General features: G+C 32.0%; 2 protein-coding genes across 2 annotated transcripts; both read right to left on the bottom strand.

Annotated features, from left to right (window-relative positions):
- Positions 1-9323: 9323 nt before the first annotated feature.
- Positions 9324-9710, bottom strand: LOC146724311 (uncharacterized). The gene has a single exon (XM_085480034.1). The coding sequence runs from the start codon at positions 9708-9710 to the stop codon at positions 9324-9326; it is 387 nt and encodes a 128-aa protein (XP_085336160.1).
- A 602-nt stretch (positions 9711-10312) lies between these two features.
- Positions 10313-11983, bottom strand: LOC114936005 (uncharacterized). The gene has a single exon (XM_029308969.2). It carries the CDS (start codon positions 11981-11983, stop codon positions 10313-10315), a length of 1671 nt encoding a protein of 556 aa, XP_029164802.2.
- Between the last annotated feature and the right edge of the window lie 3411 nt (positions 11984-15394).

The raw sequence follows: 15394 nt of genomic DNA, 5'->3' as shown, positions 1-15394 counted from the left end.
GGTACTTAAAAGATGTGAAGAAAAAGCTCCTTGAGATTTGTGTAAAACACGTCCAGCATGCTAATGAAGATTGGTTTAACGAGAACAACGAGTGTTATCCACATTGAAATGTTAGACTTTATGTTAAGAGTCAAGATATATGCAATTACAAAAAAAAATAACAATGGAGGAAGAAAAGAAATAAATATAGCATCTAAAAGATCAAAAGAAATAAAGGCAAAATGTCAAAAACTAAAGAACATAAAACATAAAATTGCCATATTACATGTATAAAACGATCGCGGCTCTTCGAGCGGTACGATCTGACTTATTTTACATTTACTCGCGGCATTTAATGCGGAATGAGTAAAACAATCGCGACTCTTCGAGCGGTACGATTTTAATTCTCTTACATTTACTTGCGGCATTTAATGCGGAACGAGTAAAACGATCGCGGCTCTTCGAGCGGTACGATCTCACTTCTCTTACATTTACTCGCGGCATTTAATGCGAAACGAGTAAAAAATATGTAAAAATTCGCGGCCTTATGGCGGATCGAATAAGGGAGACAGTTAACTCGTAATTTTTTTAAATTTAAACAAATTTTTAACTTTTTTATATATTTTATATATGAGCAAATATTATGTTTATATTTTAAAGAATACCAAATTATGTGTCAATTGGCCTCTACGTGGCGTCTCCTTGAAATGCTCTATGAGTAGCTAACTATTGACACACACGCACACACGCACGCACATTATTATATTTTAGTTATTATTCTTTTTATTTTATTGCACTTAATATTATTATAATTTGATATTTATTGTAAAATGTTATTTTTATAAATATATAAAAATGTGATTTTAGAAAATAAACGATTTGTTTTATGTATTTATAAAACAAATTGTTTAATTTAAAAAATCACATTTTTATATATTTGTAAAACTAACATTTTACAATACCTATTAAAATAGAATAATAATAAGTACAATAAAATAATAAAATAAAATAACTAAAATAATCAGTCTTTTAAATATTACAATATTATAATATAAAATAAAAATTAAACTTTTAGTACATTTTATATTTTATATTTTAAAACTTTTTATATTTTAATATATTAGATATATATTATAGAATTTATAAAAACATTTTTGTTAATTATAGCGTTTTAGAGACTTAAGGCACAATTTACACACAGCTATTGATCCTCTCAATGTATATCTTTCCTTTTTCTATTATATATTGATAAAATTATTTATTAATAAAATACTAAGGTAGTAGATATTAAACTGACTACACTGGCTGTCTATTAGATTTGTTAAACTATATTTATTGACGTTTCGACCATACGGGCTGTGGTCCTTTTCAAAATTACAATAGAAGCATTCTAGAAATTAATGTACATGCAATCAGAATCAACATTTAAATTGAAAACGTGAAATGTAACAAATGAGACTTACAATGAGTTACTGCATATCGTTATTGACATTTAAAAGTACGCTCCGGTGAGACTTAACTTAAGATCGGATGGTAAATTAACTGCGTTTCACTTGTGTCATCTTGCCACGACTGAACACACTGTACTTACGAATAAACACGCCGAAAATTATATCAAAGTTAAAAGTTAACAATATTTACATTCTCGCTACATTGTGATGTACCATATGGCAAATTACTAAAATAAAATATAAAAAATATAAAAAATAAAATATAAAAAGTATAAGATAATAAAAAGATAAATAAATAAATAAATAGATATATTCGGTTCGCTTATGTCATCCTGCCTTAACATACCAATATTAAACTACTAATAATAGCTCCCAACAATGTATGTTAAAAATTTTTTACTTCAATTTCTAAACAAACTGTCATATATCGTACTAAAGCTTTCAGTGTCTTTCTGTAAATTGATAGTGGAATTCAATTTCTTGATAAAGTACATTTCGGCTATTTCTCTTTTTCTTCTATTGTTTTCTTTATGCAGAATTAAAGGATTCGACCAATCAAATTCATGTCCTTGATTAATTCTGTGCTCACTAACAACAGAAAAATTGCTCGCTGAATTTTTAATATTACGTCGGTGTTCGTTAATCCTAGTACTAAGATGTCTTTTTGTCTGCCCTACATAATTAGAATCACAATTGTTACAATTAATACAATAGACTACGCCGGTTTGCTTATTAATATCTAAATTATCTTTCCCCGATTTTATTAAACAGTTCAGTTTTTTGGGGATGGTAAAAATTACGTTCAGGTTCTTTTTGTTTAGAAATCTATATATGTCATTAGTGAACCGATTACAATATGGAATGACGATGAAATTTTCCCTCGAAACATCCGTCGAATCTACATTTATAATTTTTTTATCCTCATTGTTTATAGGTTGTGACAGCTTGTGGGTTCTATCATTGACATATTTATTAATGAGATTTTCCGGGAAGCAATTATTTTTCAAAATATTCTTTACAATTTTTAAATTAGAGTCATGAAACCGTTTATTAGATAAATTTATTGCATGGTCAACTAAATTGGTAATGGTGTTAATTTTATATTTCGTCGGATAATTAGAGAAAAAATTGATGTATCTTCCTGAGAATGTTGGTTTTCTGTACCAGTTAGTTATGAGCTTATTATCATCCCTGTGGACAATTGTATTCAAAAAGCTGAGTGAATTATTAGTTTCAATCTCATAAGTAAAAGTTAGTCTTGGGTGATAGCTATTAAACACCTCGCTCACCTCTAACAGTTTATCGCTAGGAAGGATCATGAATATGTCATCTACATATCTATAGAAACAAGATGTTTCGAATCCAAGCAAGGACAAACAATCTGTTTCAAGATCCTCCATCACCATATTTGCGAGTATGGGGGAGAGAGGTGAGCCCATTGGACTCCCGTAAATTTGTTCATAAGCTATCCCATTAAACATGAAACTAGTTGAACACAATATTGCATCAATCGCATGCCTGAACTGTTGAAAACTAAAATTAGTATGTCCCGATATCTCATTCCATCTCTTTTCTATACCTTTTATGACTAGTTCCTTCGGAATATTAGTGTAGAGTGAAGAGACATCCAACGACACCATTATATCGGTTGACTCTATGGTTTTATTATTTATTGATTTGACGAACTCCCAACTATCTTTGACGAACGATCGAGGTTTTTGAATTGAATTTAGTAAGATAGAGTGTAAATAATTTGCCATCATATACGTTGGACTCCCAATAGAAGAGATGATAATTCTTAAGGGGGTTCCCGCTTTGTGAATCTTTGGCAATCCATATGCTCTCGGAGTGTTCCCGTTCGTGCATTTTAAATTATTAAGAGTACGTTCGTCAATTAAGTTGTTCTTTTGCCAAGATTTTAATAAGTCGTTAATTCTTTGAGATACATTGTTTATCGGGTCTTTTTTCATGATTTTATATGTCGATGTGTCACTCAACAATTCAGTCATCCGACGCACGTATTTGTCCTTGTTCATAATGACAGTGACTTGTCCCTTATCCGCTCGCGTTACAAAAATATCTTTGTTGTCATTTAAAAACTTTTTACATTTTGAGAATTCGATTAGAATATGTCTATTTATAAAATCTTGATGTTTTCTTTTGTTTTTAAGTCTATTCAAAGAATTAGCGATGCAGTTACGCGTATCATTCAGTAGGTTGCCCTTCAGTCGGTGGCTATTTAATTCAAAGTTTTTTATTACGTTAAGAGCAAATAACTCAGAATCTTTTTCACTATTATGATTAAACGGCAATCCGAATTTTCCCCCCAAGCTCAAAAACCTAAGTATGTTCTCTGGTACTACTTTATCAGAATTATTAATTATCCATTTATTATAATCGAAATTGAAAAACCCACTATATAGCTTATTTTGTCGATTGAGAAGCAGATCAAATTTTTTAATTAATTTACCTTTAATTATATTTTTATGTTTTAGAACTTTTAGATTCTGTAATTCTTTAAACTCTTTAAGTAATTTATTCGGTAGCGCAGTTTGCAGATTCCTTTCTAATTGTCTGCTTCTTACATTAGAACGATTTAAGAAAAAGTTAATGTCCTTAATTTCTAGGTTCAAAATAAGTTGTTTGCCACGCGATACAAATGTGGAAAACCTTCGAGTAACAAGATTATTCTGAAACCGTACACTAAAATTCAAATTATGAATATGCGGTGGAAGCACGTCGAACCTTCTACACCGAAGCAAGAAGATGAGTTGTTGTTTAGTTGTAGAAATCTTCAAATTCAATCCCATCCACTGTTTCAAAAGCTGAGTCTGTTGCTTTCCATAATGTAACGTGATCAAATTGAAAAAACTTCCTTCCCGGTGAGATGCCATGATTAATGTCAAAGGCGTATAATAACAATAAAATATTAAATTTTAAATTTCGTTCGCCAGGAATGAAATACTAAGGTAGTAGATATTAAACTGACTACACTGGCTGTCTATTAGATTTGTTAAACTATATTTATTGACGTTTCGACCATACGGGCTGTGGTCCTTTTCAAAATTACAATAGAAGCATTCTAGAAATTAATGTACATGCAATCAGAATCAACATTTAAATTGAAAACGTGAAATGTAACAAATGAGACTTACAATGAGTTACTGCATATCGTTATTGACATTTAAAAGTACGCTCCGGTGAGACTTAACTTAAGATCGGATGGTAAATTAACTGCGTTTCACTTGTGTCATCTTGCCACGACTGAACACACTGTACTAACGAATAAACACGCCGAAAATTATGTCAAAGTTAAAAGTTAACAATATTTACATTCTCGCTACATTGTGATGTACCATATGGCAAATTACTAAAATAAAATATAAAAAATATAAAAAATAAAATATAAAAAGTATAAGATAATAAAAAGATAAATAAATAAATAAATAGATATATTCGGTTCGCTTATGTCATCCTGCCTTAACATACCAATATTAAACTACTAATAATAGCTCCCAACAATGTATGTTAAAAATTTTTTACTTCAATTTCTAAACAAACTGTCATATATCGTACTAAAGCTTTCAGTGTCTTTCTGTAAATTGATAGTGGAATTCAATTTCTTGATAAAGTACATTTCGGCTATTTCTCTTTTTCTTCTATTGTTTTCTTTATGCAGAATTAATAAAATAATTTATACATATTCTCTATATATCTGTGTAGGATTTAATAAAAGAGTTCATACAGGAAAAGGAAAAACATCGGTTTGAATGTCAGCGCGCTACTCACTCGGTTTATAGTTAAGTAACCGGTTTTTTTCCATAGATATGTAGATGATCTTATTTTGTCAGTACCGAACAACTATATTGAACATACGTTACATACTTTTAATTCATTACATCCACGTATACAATTCACTATAGAGAAGGAAAGTAACCATAGTTTAAGTTTCTTGGACATCAAGTTAATATCTAAAGATAATAAAATTATATGTGACTGGTTTAGAAAACCAACGTTCTCTGGTAGGTACTTGAATTTTCTTTTGCAACACCCTATATGTCAAAAAAGAGGCACAATCATCGGTCTGATCGATAGGGTAATTTTATTATCACATCCTTCATTTCACCAGAAAAATGTAGAAATGATTATTAACATCTTAATAAATAATAATTATCCTGTTAAATTCATAGTTGACACAATAAACGATAGACTTAAAACTCTATTTTACACTAAAAATAATATTAAAAACAACAGTCTAAATCAGTCTAATGACTCTTCTTTGTTTTTTACTGTACCTTATTTACCGAATATTACAGAACAATTGATAGGTATTACAAAAAAAGCTGACACTAGACTCTCGTATGTAAGCATGAATAAATTAGGGAAATTTATAAAAACACATAAAGATAAAATACCTAAAGGAGCGAATACTAATGTAGTATATAAAATTAACTGTAAAAATTGTGATGCTTCATATGTGGGTCAAACTGGCAGAAAATTGAATACTAGGCGGAACATAAAAAACACATCAACAGAAAGTGTTCTAATAAATCGGTGGTTACGGATCATAGATTGGAGTTCTCCCATGATTTTGATTGGGGCGAAGTTAAAATTTTAGATAAAGAGAGTCTTTGCCAAAATTATCAGGGTTTATAAACTAACCTTGATATAAGAAGGTAAAACATTGAGGTATTTTCGCATTTGCGATCTGAGAGTTGTGATGGTTTAACGTTTTGTTTTGTTCTCTGCAAAAAAACCTTGTTTAAAGGGATGTCAAATCTGATACGTGGAACTTTTGTAAAATTATCACCGATTTGTTTGAGTGAGTGTACAGTGCATTTTACTTATCAGAATATAATGAATAATCGGATCTTGTTTATTTAGATCTTGATTTAATGTTTAACAACATTTCATCGGGAGGATTCAATCAAGATATCTCCCTTGACCAATAAATCAGGAAGTCTATTCTCATGGGTGATTGCATGGTGCGTTTTCTCGAACAAAGTATGTATCGGAAACGATGGTTGTCATACACGATGACTTGTTCAACAACATATGTATTGAGACAATAACTGACTTCACATATTTATTATCTTGACTATGTTAACTACCGTCTTTAATGTTTAATATCACGTTCTAATTTATAATTAAAATATTTGTATTGCGCTGAAGAAGGCTTGAAATGTCAGCCGAAACGTTCGCATAATTGTTTTATTTCTTATATATTTATTTTCTCTTTTTAAAATACATTTTATTAATATCATTTACACATAAATGTTTATTGCTTATGTATTTATTTTCTCGTTTTAAATGAATTTTAATAAGATTATCTGACAACTGCAATTTGTTTAATATAGCTCTTACAGCCCTTCTTTGTTCACAAACATTAAGTTTAATAGAGCTAATTACTATTTTTATTTAATATACGACTTTATAAAGTTAAGGAATTTGTGCAGTTCTCTGGTGCAAAATTCTTTTACTGATATGCTCTCTCTAAGACAATATAAGGTAGCTATAGAAAGATGTTTCTTAACTACATTGTATTAATTGTTAGTACCTTTCTTATTTTATATTTTAAAACTTTTTATACCTTTTCCAAACTTTTTATATTTTAATATATTAGATATATTATAGAATAAATAAAAACATTTTTGTAAATTTTTAAAGATTTATTTATTTATTTATACTATAAAAATTATTATTATTTATAAAAAAAATTAAAAATTATAATTAAATATTATTGTTCGGCTTCTTCCTCTTCCTACTCCTCCTCCTCTCATTCCTCTTCCTCCTCGTCTCATTCCTCTTCCTCCTCTTCTCATTCCTCTTCCTCCTCTGCTTTCCATTCCTCTTCTTTCTCTATTTCTTTCGCGTGTTTCGTCTCGGTATACTTTTCTACGCGCAGACTATTTACATCTATAAAGCATAGAGATTTTATTTATTTAATTTTTTATACATATATATATAACTGTTTATTTCATTTATTTATTAATAATTAGAGAGACAATATTATACTACATGTATGCGTAAATGCTATTATATTCTAGCTTGATAAAATATATATATATATATATATATATATATATACGAAATTTAATTCAAAATTTAATATACATACCTTGCATCACGTTCGACACGTCTTACTCCAGCCCGACGCTGCGTACGAGAATCGTCTTCGTCGTGCCGATGCTGATGTTGCTGTTGCTGGTGTTCTCTTTGTCCTTCTCTTTCTCGCCTCTTTTCTCTAATAATAAAAGATATCAAAAATATTATATATATGTATATACATAAGTACATACATATATATATATATATATATGTATGTACTTATGTATGTACATATATATAATATTTTTGATATCTTTTATTTTCTTGGATTTATTCGCAAAAGAAACGTATAAATTCAATTTTAAAAAGTTACAAAAAAAGTTGTAAGTTGATTAGCTAAAAGTTTTCTATAAGAGCCGAATTTACATATACATTTTTTTTGCTCAGGGGCCCCCAACATTGTAGCTACACCATTGACACACACACACACACACACACACGCGCGCGCGCGCGTAAATACGAATATATATAATATTAATTAATTTCTACTTATTCAACTTTTAATCTGCTACTTCTGCTAGCCTCGATCTTTACTGTTTCACAACCTCGGATAAACTGCCAAGCGGAGTGCTATACACTTTTATATAATATATATATTGGACACAAGTTTCTTTTGTTTCTAATTCTCGAGAGTTGAAGTAGAAACATACGAGTATCATATATCTATTGGATCATCAGAGCTCCGAAATTTTGTTTGAGATGATTCGAGAGCTTTTTTATCTTTATTTCAATCCGTTTGTGACTTGTCGAATGAAAGCAAGACTTAGAGAGTGAGCGAGATGATGAACTTAATAGCTCATAATGTTATAAATAAATAAATAAAAAATTATAACCTAACTTACTAGTTATTAAATCTTTTTTTAATAAAATGTTTCATTATTATTATCATCTAAGTCTAAGTCGTTTAATTAATTTTTAGTTTTTTAATAATTAATTTAATTTATTCTAGTCATTTTTATATGAGAAAAATACTATCACATATACGTTTTATAATGAATTAATATATTTTGGGAGCCGAATTATATATTCTTAATTATAAGTGTTCAAAAATTATATTTGACTTTTAATTTTAATTATTTTAGCAAAGAGTTCCGAAATCTCTTACACACATAATGGGGATTTTTTTTCATCCATATAATTCGCAATTAAGTATATATGTTAATTATTAATTTTAATAAAATAAAAATTAAAATTAAAGGTCAAATATAATTTTTGAACATAAATATATTAATTCATTATAAAACGTATACCCGTGATAATATTTTTCTCGTACAAAAATAACTAGAATAAATTAAATTAATCATAAAAAAATAAAAAATTAATTAAATAATTTAAGCTTATATTTTATATGATAATAATAAAACATTTTATAAAAAAAAACAGATTCAAAAAATCTTCTTCTTCGTATGCCTATCCACTAGTGGATGTTTGCGATCACTTCCTGCATCCTCTCTCCGTCCCTCGCCACATGGATCAACTCCTCCACCGTGCGCAGTCCTGTCCACTGTCTAATATTTCGAAGCCAAGACAGTTTTTTGCGTCCTAATCCTCTTTTCCCTTCGATCTTTCCCTGTATAATTCTTTGTAGCAGCTCATACTTTGTATTACGCATGATGTGGCCCAAGTATGCCGTTTTCCTCCTTTTTATTGTAGTCAATATTTCCCTATCCTTGCCCAATCGTTTCAAGACATCTCCATTGGTGGTTCTCGCCGTCCACGCTATCTTTAGGACTCTGCGGTAGACCCACATTTCGAAGGCCTCTAGTCTATTCATTTCAGAAACTTTCAGTGTCCATCCCTCCATTCCATATAGAAGCACCGACCATATGTAGCACCTATGAATCTCCTTCTCAGATTTTGATCGAATTCCATATTGGTAAAGACTTTTTTAAATTTCATGAATGCCTTGCGAGCCATTTCTATTCGGCATTTTACTTCCATCTCCGACGTCCAGTCCTCGCACATCCACGTTCCCAGGTACTTAAATCTATTTACTCGTTCTATCGGTCTGCCTTCTAGTTTTAAGCTAGCGTTTCTGAACTTGTCCGGTTCTCTGGTGATAACCATGAATTTTGTTTTCTTAATGTTGATGTTCAATCCCATGTTTTTACTGTGCTGTCCTACTATGTCAAGAAGTTGTTCTAGATCGTCCATGTTGTCTGTAATTACCATTGTGTCGTCTGCGTATCGAATATTGTTTAGCCATTCTCCATTCACTTTTATGCCCTTATCAATATCCTCGAGTGCCTCTCGGAAAATAACCTCAGAGTATAGGTTAAACAGAAGGGGTGAGAGAACACATCCTTGTCGGACCCCTCTGCAGATTTCAACCGCGTTGGTTTCTTCTCCGTCAATCCTGATTCGTGCCTTTTGATTCCAATATAAGCTTTTAATACATTGAATGTCCTTTGTATCTATATCCGTTTTTCTGAGAACCTCCGTAAGCCTATGATGTTGAACTCTGTCGAACGCTTTCTCATAATCTATAAAGCACAGGCATACATCCTTCCTCTGGTTATAACAATTTTGCACCAGGGCGTGTGTTGCTACTATTGATTCCCTCGTGCCTAACCCCTGTCTGAACCCAAATTGTGAGTCGCTGAGGTTTCCCTCGCACTTTTTAAAAATTTTTTGCTGTAAGATTTTCAAGAATAATTTTAGGGTATGGCTCATAAGACTTATTAGCCTGTGGTCTGTGCATTTTTCGCTTTGTTTTTCTTTTGTAACGGAACAAAAGTTGAGGAAAGCCACTGTTCAGGATATATTCCTGTGTCCTATATTTTGTTAAAAATTTTCAGGAGAATTGCTAATCCCTTCTCATTCAGTAACTTTAGTAGTTCCGATGGCACTTCGTCTGGGCCTTCTGCTTTGTTAGTTTTTGCGGTGTTTATTGCTTTTTTAATTTCTTCCATTATGATCGATGGACCCGTGAGGTTGTCACTGTCTGCTTCCATTTGTCTGTCTGGTCTCTCGTCTGCAAAGAGGCTTCCTACATATTTCTCCCATATTATCTTTTTCTCTTGTATATCGTTGGCTAAGTTGTTATTTTCATCGACTATTGCAGAAAAAGTCCTTTTACGGTATATTCCGGCTATTTCCTTTAGTCTTTTATGTAGATTGAAATCATCGTGCAGGGTTTGTAACTTTTCCATTTCCTTGCATTCTTGCTTTAACCACATGTTCTTTGCTGTCCTAATCTTGGCTCTTATTTCCCTCTGCATTTCATTATATTTGTGTGGATCTGCTTGATTCTTATATGTCCGTCGTTCGTCCATGAGCGAGAGGATCTCGTCCGTCATCCAGTTCTGTCTTCGGTTCTTCTCTCGATATCCCAAATGGCTTTTTGCGGTGTTTATCATGTCATTTTTTAACTCTTTCCATATTTTGGTTGAATTTTGCTCATTTCCTCTCGAGCTTAACATCTCCTCTATGTTGTTATTTATCTCATGGCGCATTGCAGTTTTTATGTCTCCTTGTTTGAGCCTTTCGTAGGCAATTCCTCGCTTTGAGACTGGTTTTACATACTTTGTTAGTTTGATTTTGATAGTTGCCCGTAGTAGTATGTGGTCAGAGGACACGTCCGCTCCAGGATAAGTGCTTACTCTGTTAATTGAGGATCCAAAACGTTTATTGATAAGTATGAAATCTATCTGGTTGCGACTTATGTTCTCCGGACTGTCTCTAGGAGATCTCCACGTATATAATCTCCTGGGTGGTAATTGATACCATGTGTTAGTAACTCTCATATCTTCTTCTTGGCAGAATTGCACCAGGCGTTCGCCCCTCTCATTTCTTATTCCCAATCCGAATGGTCCCATCAGATCCTCATATCTCTCTTTTCCTATCCTAGAGTTGAAATCGCCCATAATTATATTCATATCATGTTTCTTGGTGAGCTTCAACATTTCCTTTATTTGCTCGTAGAATATTTCCATCTCCTCATCCGGTGCATCAGCAGTTGGCGCATATATCTGGATAATGTTTAAATTGGTTGGCCTGGCATTAATCTTTATCAGCGCTATTCTATCTGAGTATGGTATGAAGTCGATGATGCAATTCTTAAAACGACCTGACACAATAATTCCAACTCCTTTCCAATGATTCTTGTCTTGATTGCCCGAATAATAAAACGCGCCTCCTCCGGTACTACACACTCCTGCATCTGGCCACCAAGTCTCCGCTACTCCCATTATGTCGATGTCCAGTCTCTTCATTTCCTGGATTAGATTGGCTAATTTTCCTGCTTCGAATAGACTTCGCACGTTCCATGTGCCTATATTGATCTTCTTACGTATATCTGCCGACTTGACCTCGCTCAAATCTGTTCCCCCCGGAGATCCGATTGGGGAATTATTTAAACCTCCGGAATATTTCGAGTTGAACGCAGTCATGTGATTCTCTTGGGATGGGGGTAATGGAGGTGGTTTCCCGTTGCCTTCTTCCATGGTTTTCCCTTAGCTGGATTGCTCTCGTTTTTAGGCGCCAGAGTTCCGCCTTTCGCCCATCTCTATTTGCTATGACTAAAGTCACATTGCCCGGGATGCGCGACTAGGATGCTAGAGGATTGGACTTGTTGGTTGGTTGAGCTGCTGTTCGTACGCAGCTCGGCTCTTCACAGCTTTTTACAGATGCACATCCTCCAGCAGGACGTGCCTCACTGTGGCCACACCAACCATTCGCACCCCATTCAAAAAATATAAGTATATATATAACATGTACTTATATTTAAATTCGGTATGTTATCTTTCTTTGTCATTCTAGGAGTTATGTAATAAAGGTCGCAGAAAAATTTATATATATATTGAAAATACACTTGTAGTAATTTTATATTAATATATTGTATTATATAATTATACTTTTATTTATAAACGTTATCAATAAAAATATATATTCTATTATAAAAAAATTGTCTACGTTAATTTTCATTAATTATTAGAAGATATTTATTTATCGAATTAATTTCTAAATTGTTAAATGTTTTTTAATCATTATTTATTTATTTGCGTACTTGTAAAAGTAATTTTATTAAAAACTAGCTAATATATTTTTTGCAAGATTTAAAGTCATTTCAAATTCAATACTTTCTATTTTTAATTAAAAAATTAAAAATTTTTTATATTTAATAATAAATTTTATAAATATTACAGTTTAATCTAAAAAGTTTTGATTCATACAACTTGTTAATCTTGCTATTACAATTGTATTATTATGTAAGTATATTTTTAAAAACTGTTTTAATAAATGTTACGTATATATAAGTTGAAAATTGAATAATATATATAATTACAAATTTTTCAATATTTTTTAAAACATTCTCAGAAATCAGAATTTTAAATAAAACTTAATTTTTATTTTATTCAATGCAAGGATGTATAAATCTATCATATATCCATAATAGATGTCTAATGTACATCCATGATGGATTTGTAGACGATATCTATTGTGGAGATAGTATGGATGTCTATTAGAAATCCATCTGTTGTCTACCGTGGAGGTAGAGGTCGCATAAAGGTATGGAGATTATATGGACGTCCATTGGATGTTTTGTTCCGTGTGGGATTAGTTATATTTACGTAAACCTTAGTGTAATTTATTTATTATAGATTAGATCTTAAAATCTTAAATTCTTAAGATGTTATTTTTGATGAGATTATTCAATAATCTGGAAAGTAAGGTTTCGTGAATATAATTAACAAGTTAACGCCCGATAAAATGGCGTTTCTCAGATTAAGCATCGCTAGAGATTTATGGAATCTTCATAATAATTTTATCAAGGCTAGAGCCTTTATTATAAAGGTGGTTAAGTATCTTATCAATCATTCGAGAATTCAAAATATTATAATTATATTATATTATTATGTTATGATTCCATAAGTTCTATTGTTTCTTAATCTTGAACATGTTAGTGTTGCATTTATATGCGGTTCAGTTAGTCGCACGAATGTACACGTGTGGTTGGAAGTATGCGCTCCGGTATGGTCTAGTGACGCTGTTCGATTGGCTGAGCCGCTTAGTTAGAACTAGGAAGACCCTATATGTTAGTACGGTTAGTAAAATCGTCCCAATAATTATAAATAATGAATAATAATGATAATATTGAGAAATACAATTGCATTTCTTAAGTAATTATTCAGAAGAATTTGTAGCGCACAAAAATACGGTTTCGAAAAAATGACGGGATGTAACACCTTCTTTCCTTCTTTATTACACTAGGTATGGGAAGAAAAAATAGTTCTCTATTTATTTAGGGCAATCTGCATGCACCGACTATAACCTATGTACGCCGAGAGCTTGAACTGACTTTTTGGATCTAGGGAATTATAGGAATAGTTACGGATTCTCAGGGACGTTTAATAATTTCTATAAAGATTAGTAATAACTCGAAATCAAATTGTCTATTTAGATAATTAAATAGTAAATTAATAAGTATTATTACTAGTATTAAATCGTATTTGATTAAGGATTTAAGCATTTAGAAAATAATTATTTATGGGTAAGAACTATTATAGATCTAAATACGAGGGTTACTATTTATATTTCGGGAACTGGCAACACTGATGTCATGTGAGTCCATCTGATGGTTTCATCGTAAAGTTTGACATTTTTGACGATATACGTACTCAGAACATTTTGTCATACGGATGCTATTTGTTTATTTTATATTTAGTTGAAAGTTTCGTCTCGGCAAAAGATGGAACTGAATCGTGAACATTTTCGTGCGATGATTTTTTACGATTTTCGACGTGGATTATCACAACAAGAGTGCATCAATCAACTTAATTTGACTTTTGGCGATGAAGCTCCATCAAAAACCACTGTGTATCGCTGGTATAGTGAATTCAATTGTGATCGTAGTTCGCTGTCCGACGAGTTTCGTGAAGGTCGTCCAAAATCGACTGTAGTGCCAGAAAACATCGATGCTGTGCACGAAATGATTAAGCAAGATCGTCATGTAACCTATTGTGAGATTGAGGCATCCCTAAGCATTAGTTCCACCAGCATATATGCGATTTTACATGAACACTTAGCTGTGCGAAAGTTATGTTTGCATTGGATTCCACATAATTTGACAATCGCTGAAAAAAAGGCTCGTGTCGATTGGTGCAAAAAAATGCTTAAGAAATACAATCGCGGTGCTTCAAAAGACGTTTATAAAATCGTGACAGGTAACGAATCATGGATATATTTGTATGAGCCCGAAAGTAAGCAGCAGTCAACTGTATGGATGTTCCAAGATGAACCAAATCCAACAAAAGTTGTTTGCGCACGAAGAAAATGGTGGCTTGTTTCTTCGGAAAAACTGGTCATATTGCAACAGTGCCTCTAGAGGATCGTAGAACAGTAAATTCTGAGTGGTACACAACCATCTGTTTGTTAGAAGTCTTCGGTGAAATAAGGAAAACAAACAAGAGACACCGGATTGTTCTTCATCATGGCAATGCGAGCTCTCATACATCGGCTCAAACAAGAGACTATTTGAGCACTCAAAACATCGAATTGATGGGTCATCCGCCGTACATCTCTGATTTAGCACCCAATGATTTCTTTTTGTTCCCATCCGTAAAGAATAAACTGCGTGGTCAACGATTTTCATCGCCCAAAGAAGCTATTAAAGTGTTCAAAAATCATGTTTTGGAGATACCTCATTTGGAATGGAATAAATGCTTTGAAAATTGGTTTAAGCGTATGCAAAAGTGTATCGATTATCGTGGCGAGTACTTTGAAAAACAATAAAAATATATTCACAGCTTAACTATTTGTTTTCGTTCTTATTCCCGAAATATAAATAGTAACCCTCGTATGTGGAATAATCATCTATTTTGAAATGAACCTCCGATGGTCCTGACTCTAGTAGT

Source organism: Nylanderia fulva, unplaced genomic scaffold (genome assembly GCF_048542155.1).
Source record: "Nylanderia fulva isolate GAGA-0341 unplaced genomic scaffold, ASM4854215v1 Scaffold139, whole genome shotgun sequence".
In the NCBI taxonomy this organism is placed as follows: Eukaryota; Metazoa; Arthropoda; class Insecta; order Hymenoptera; family Formicidae; genus Nylanderia; species Nylanderia fulva.
The sequence above is the reverse complement of the archived record's forward strand: the minus strand, read 5'-3'. Positions and strand labels throughout refer to the sequence as shown.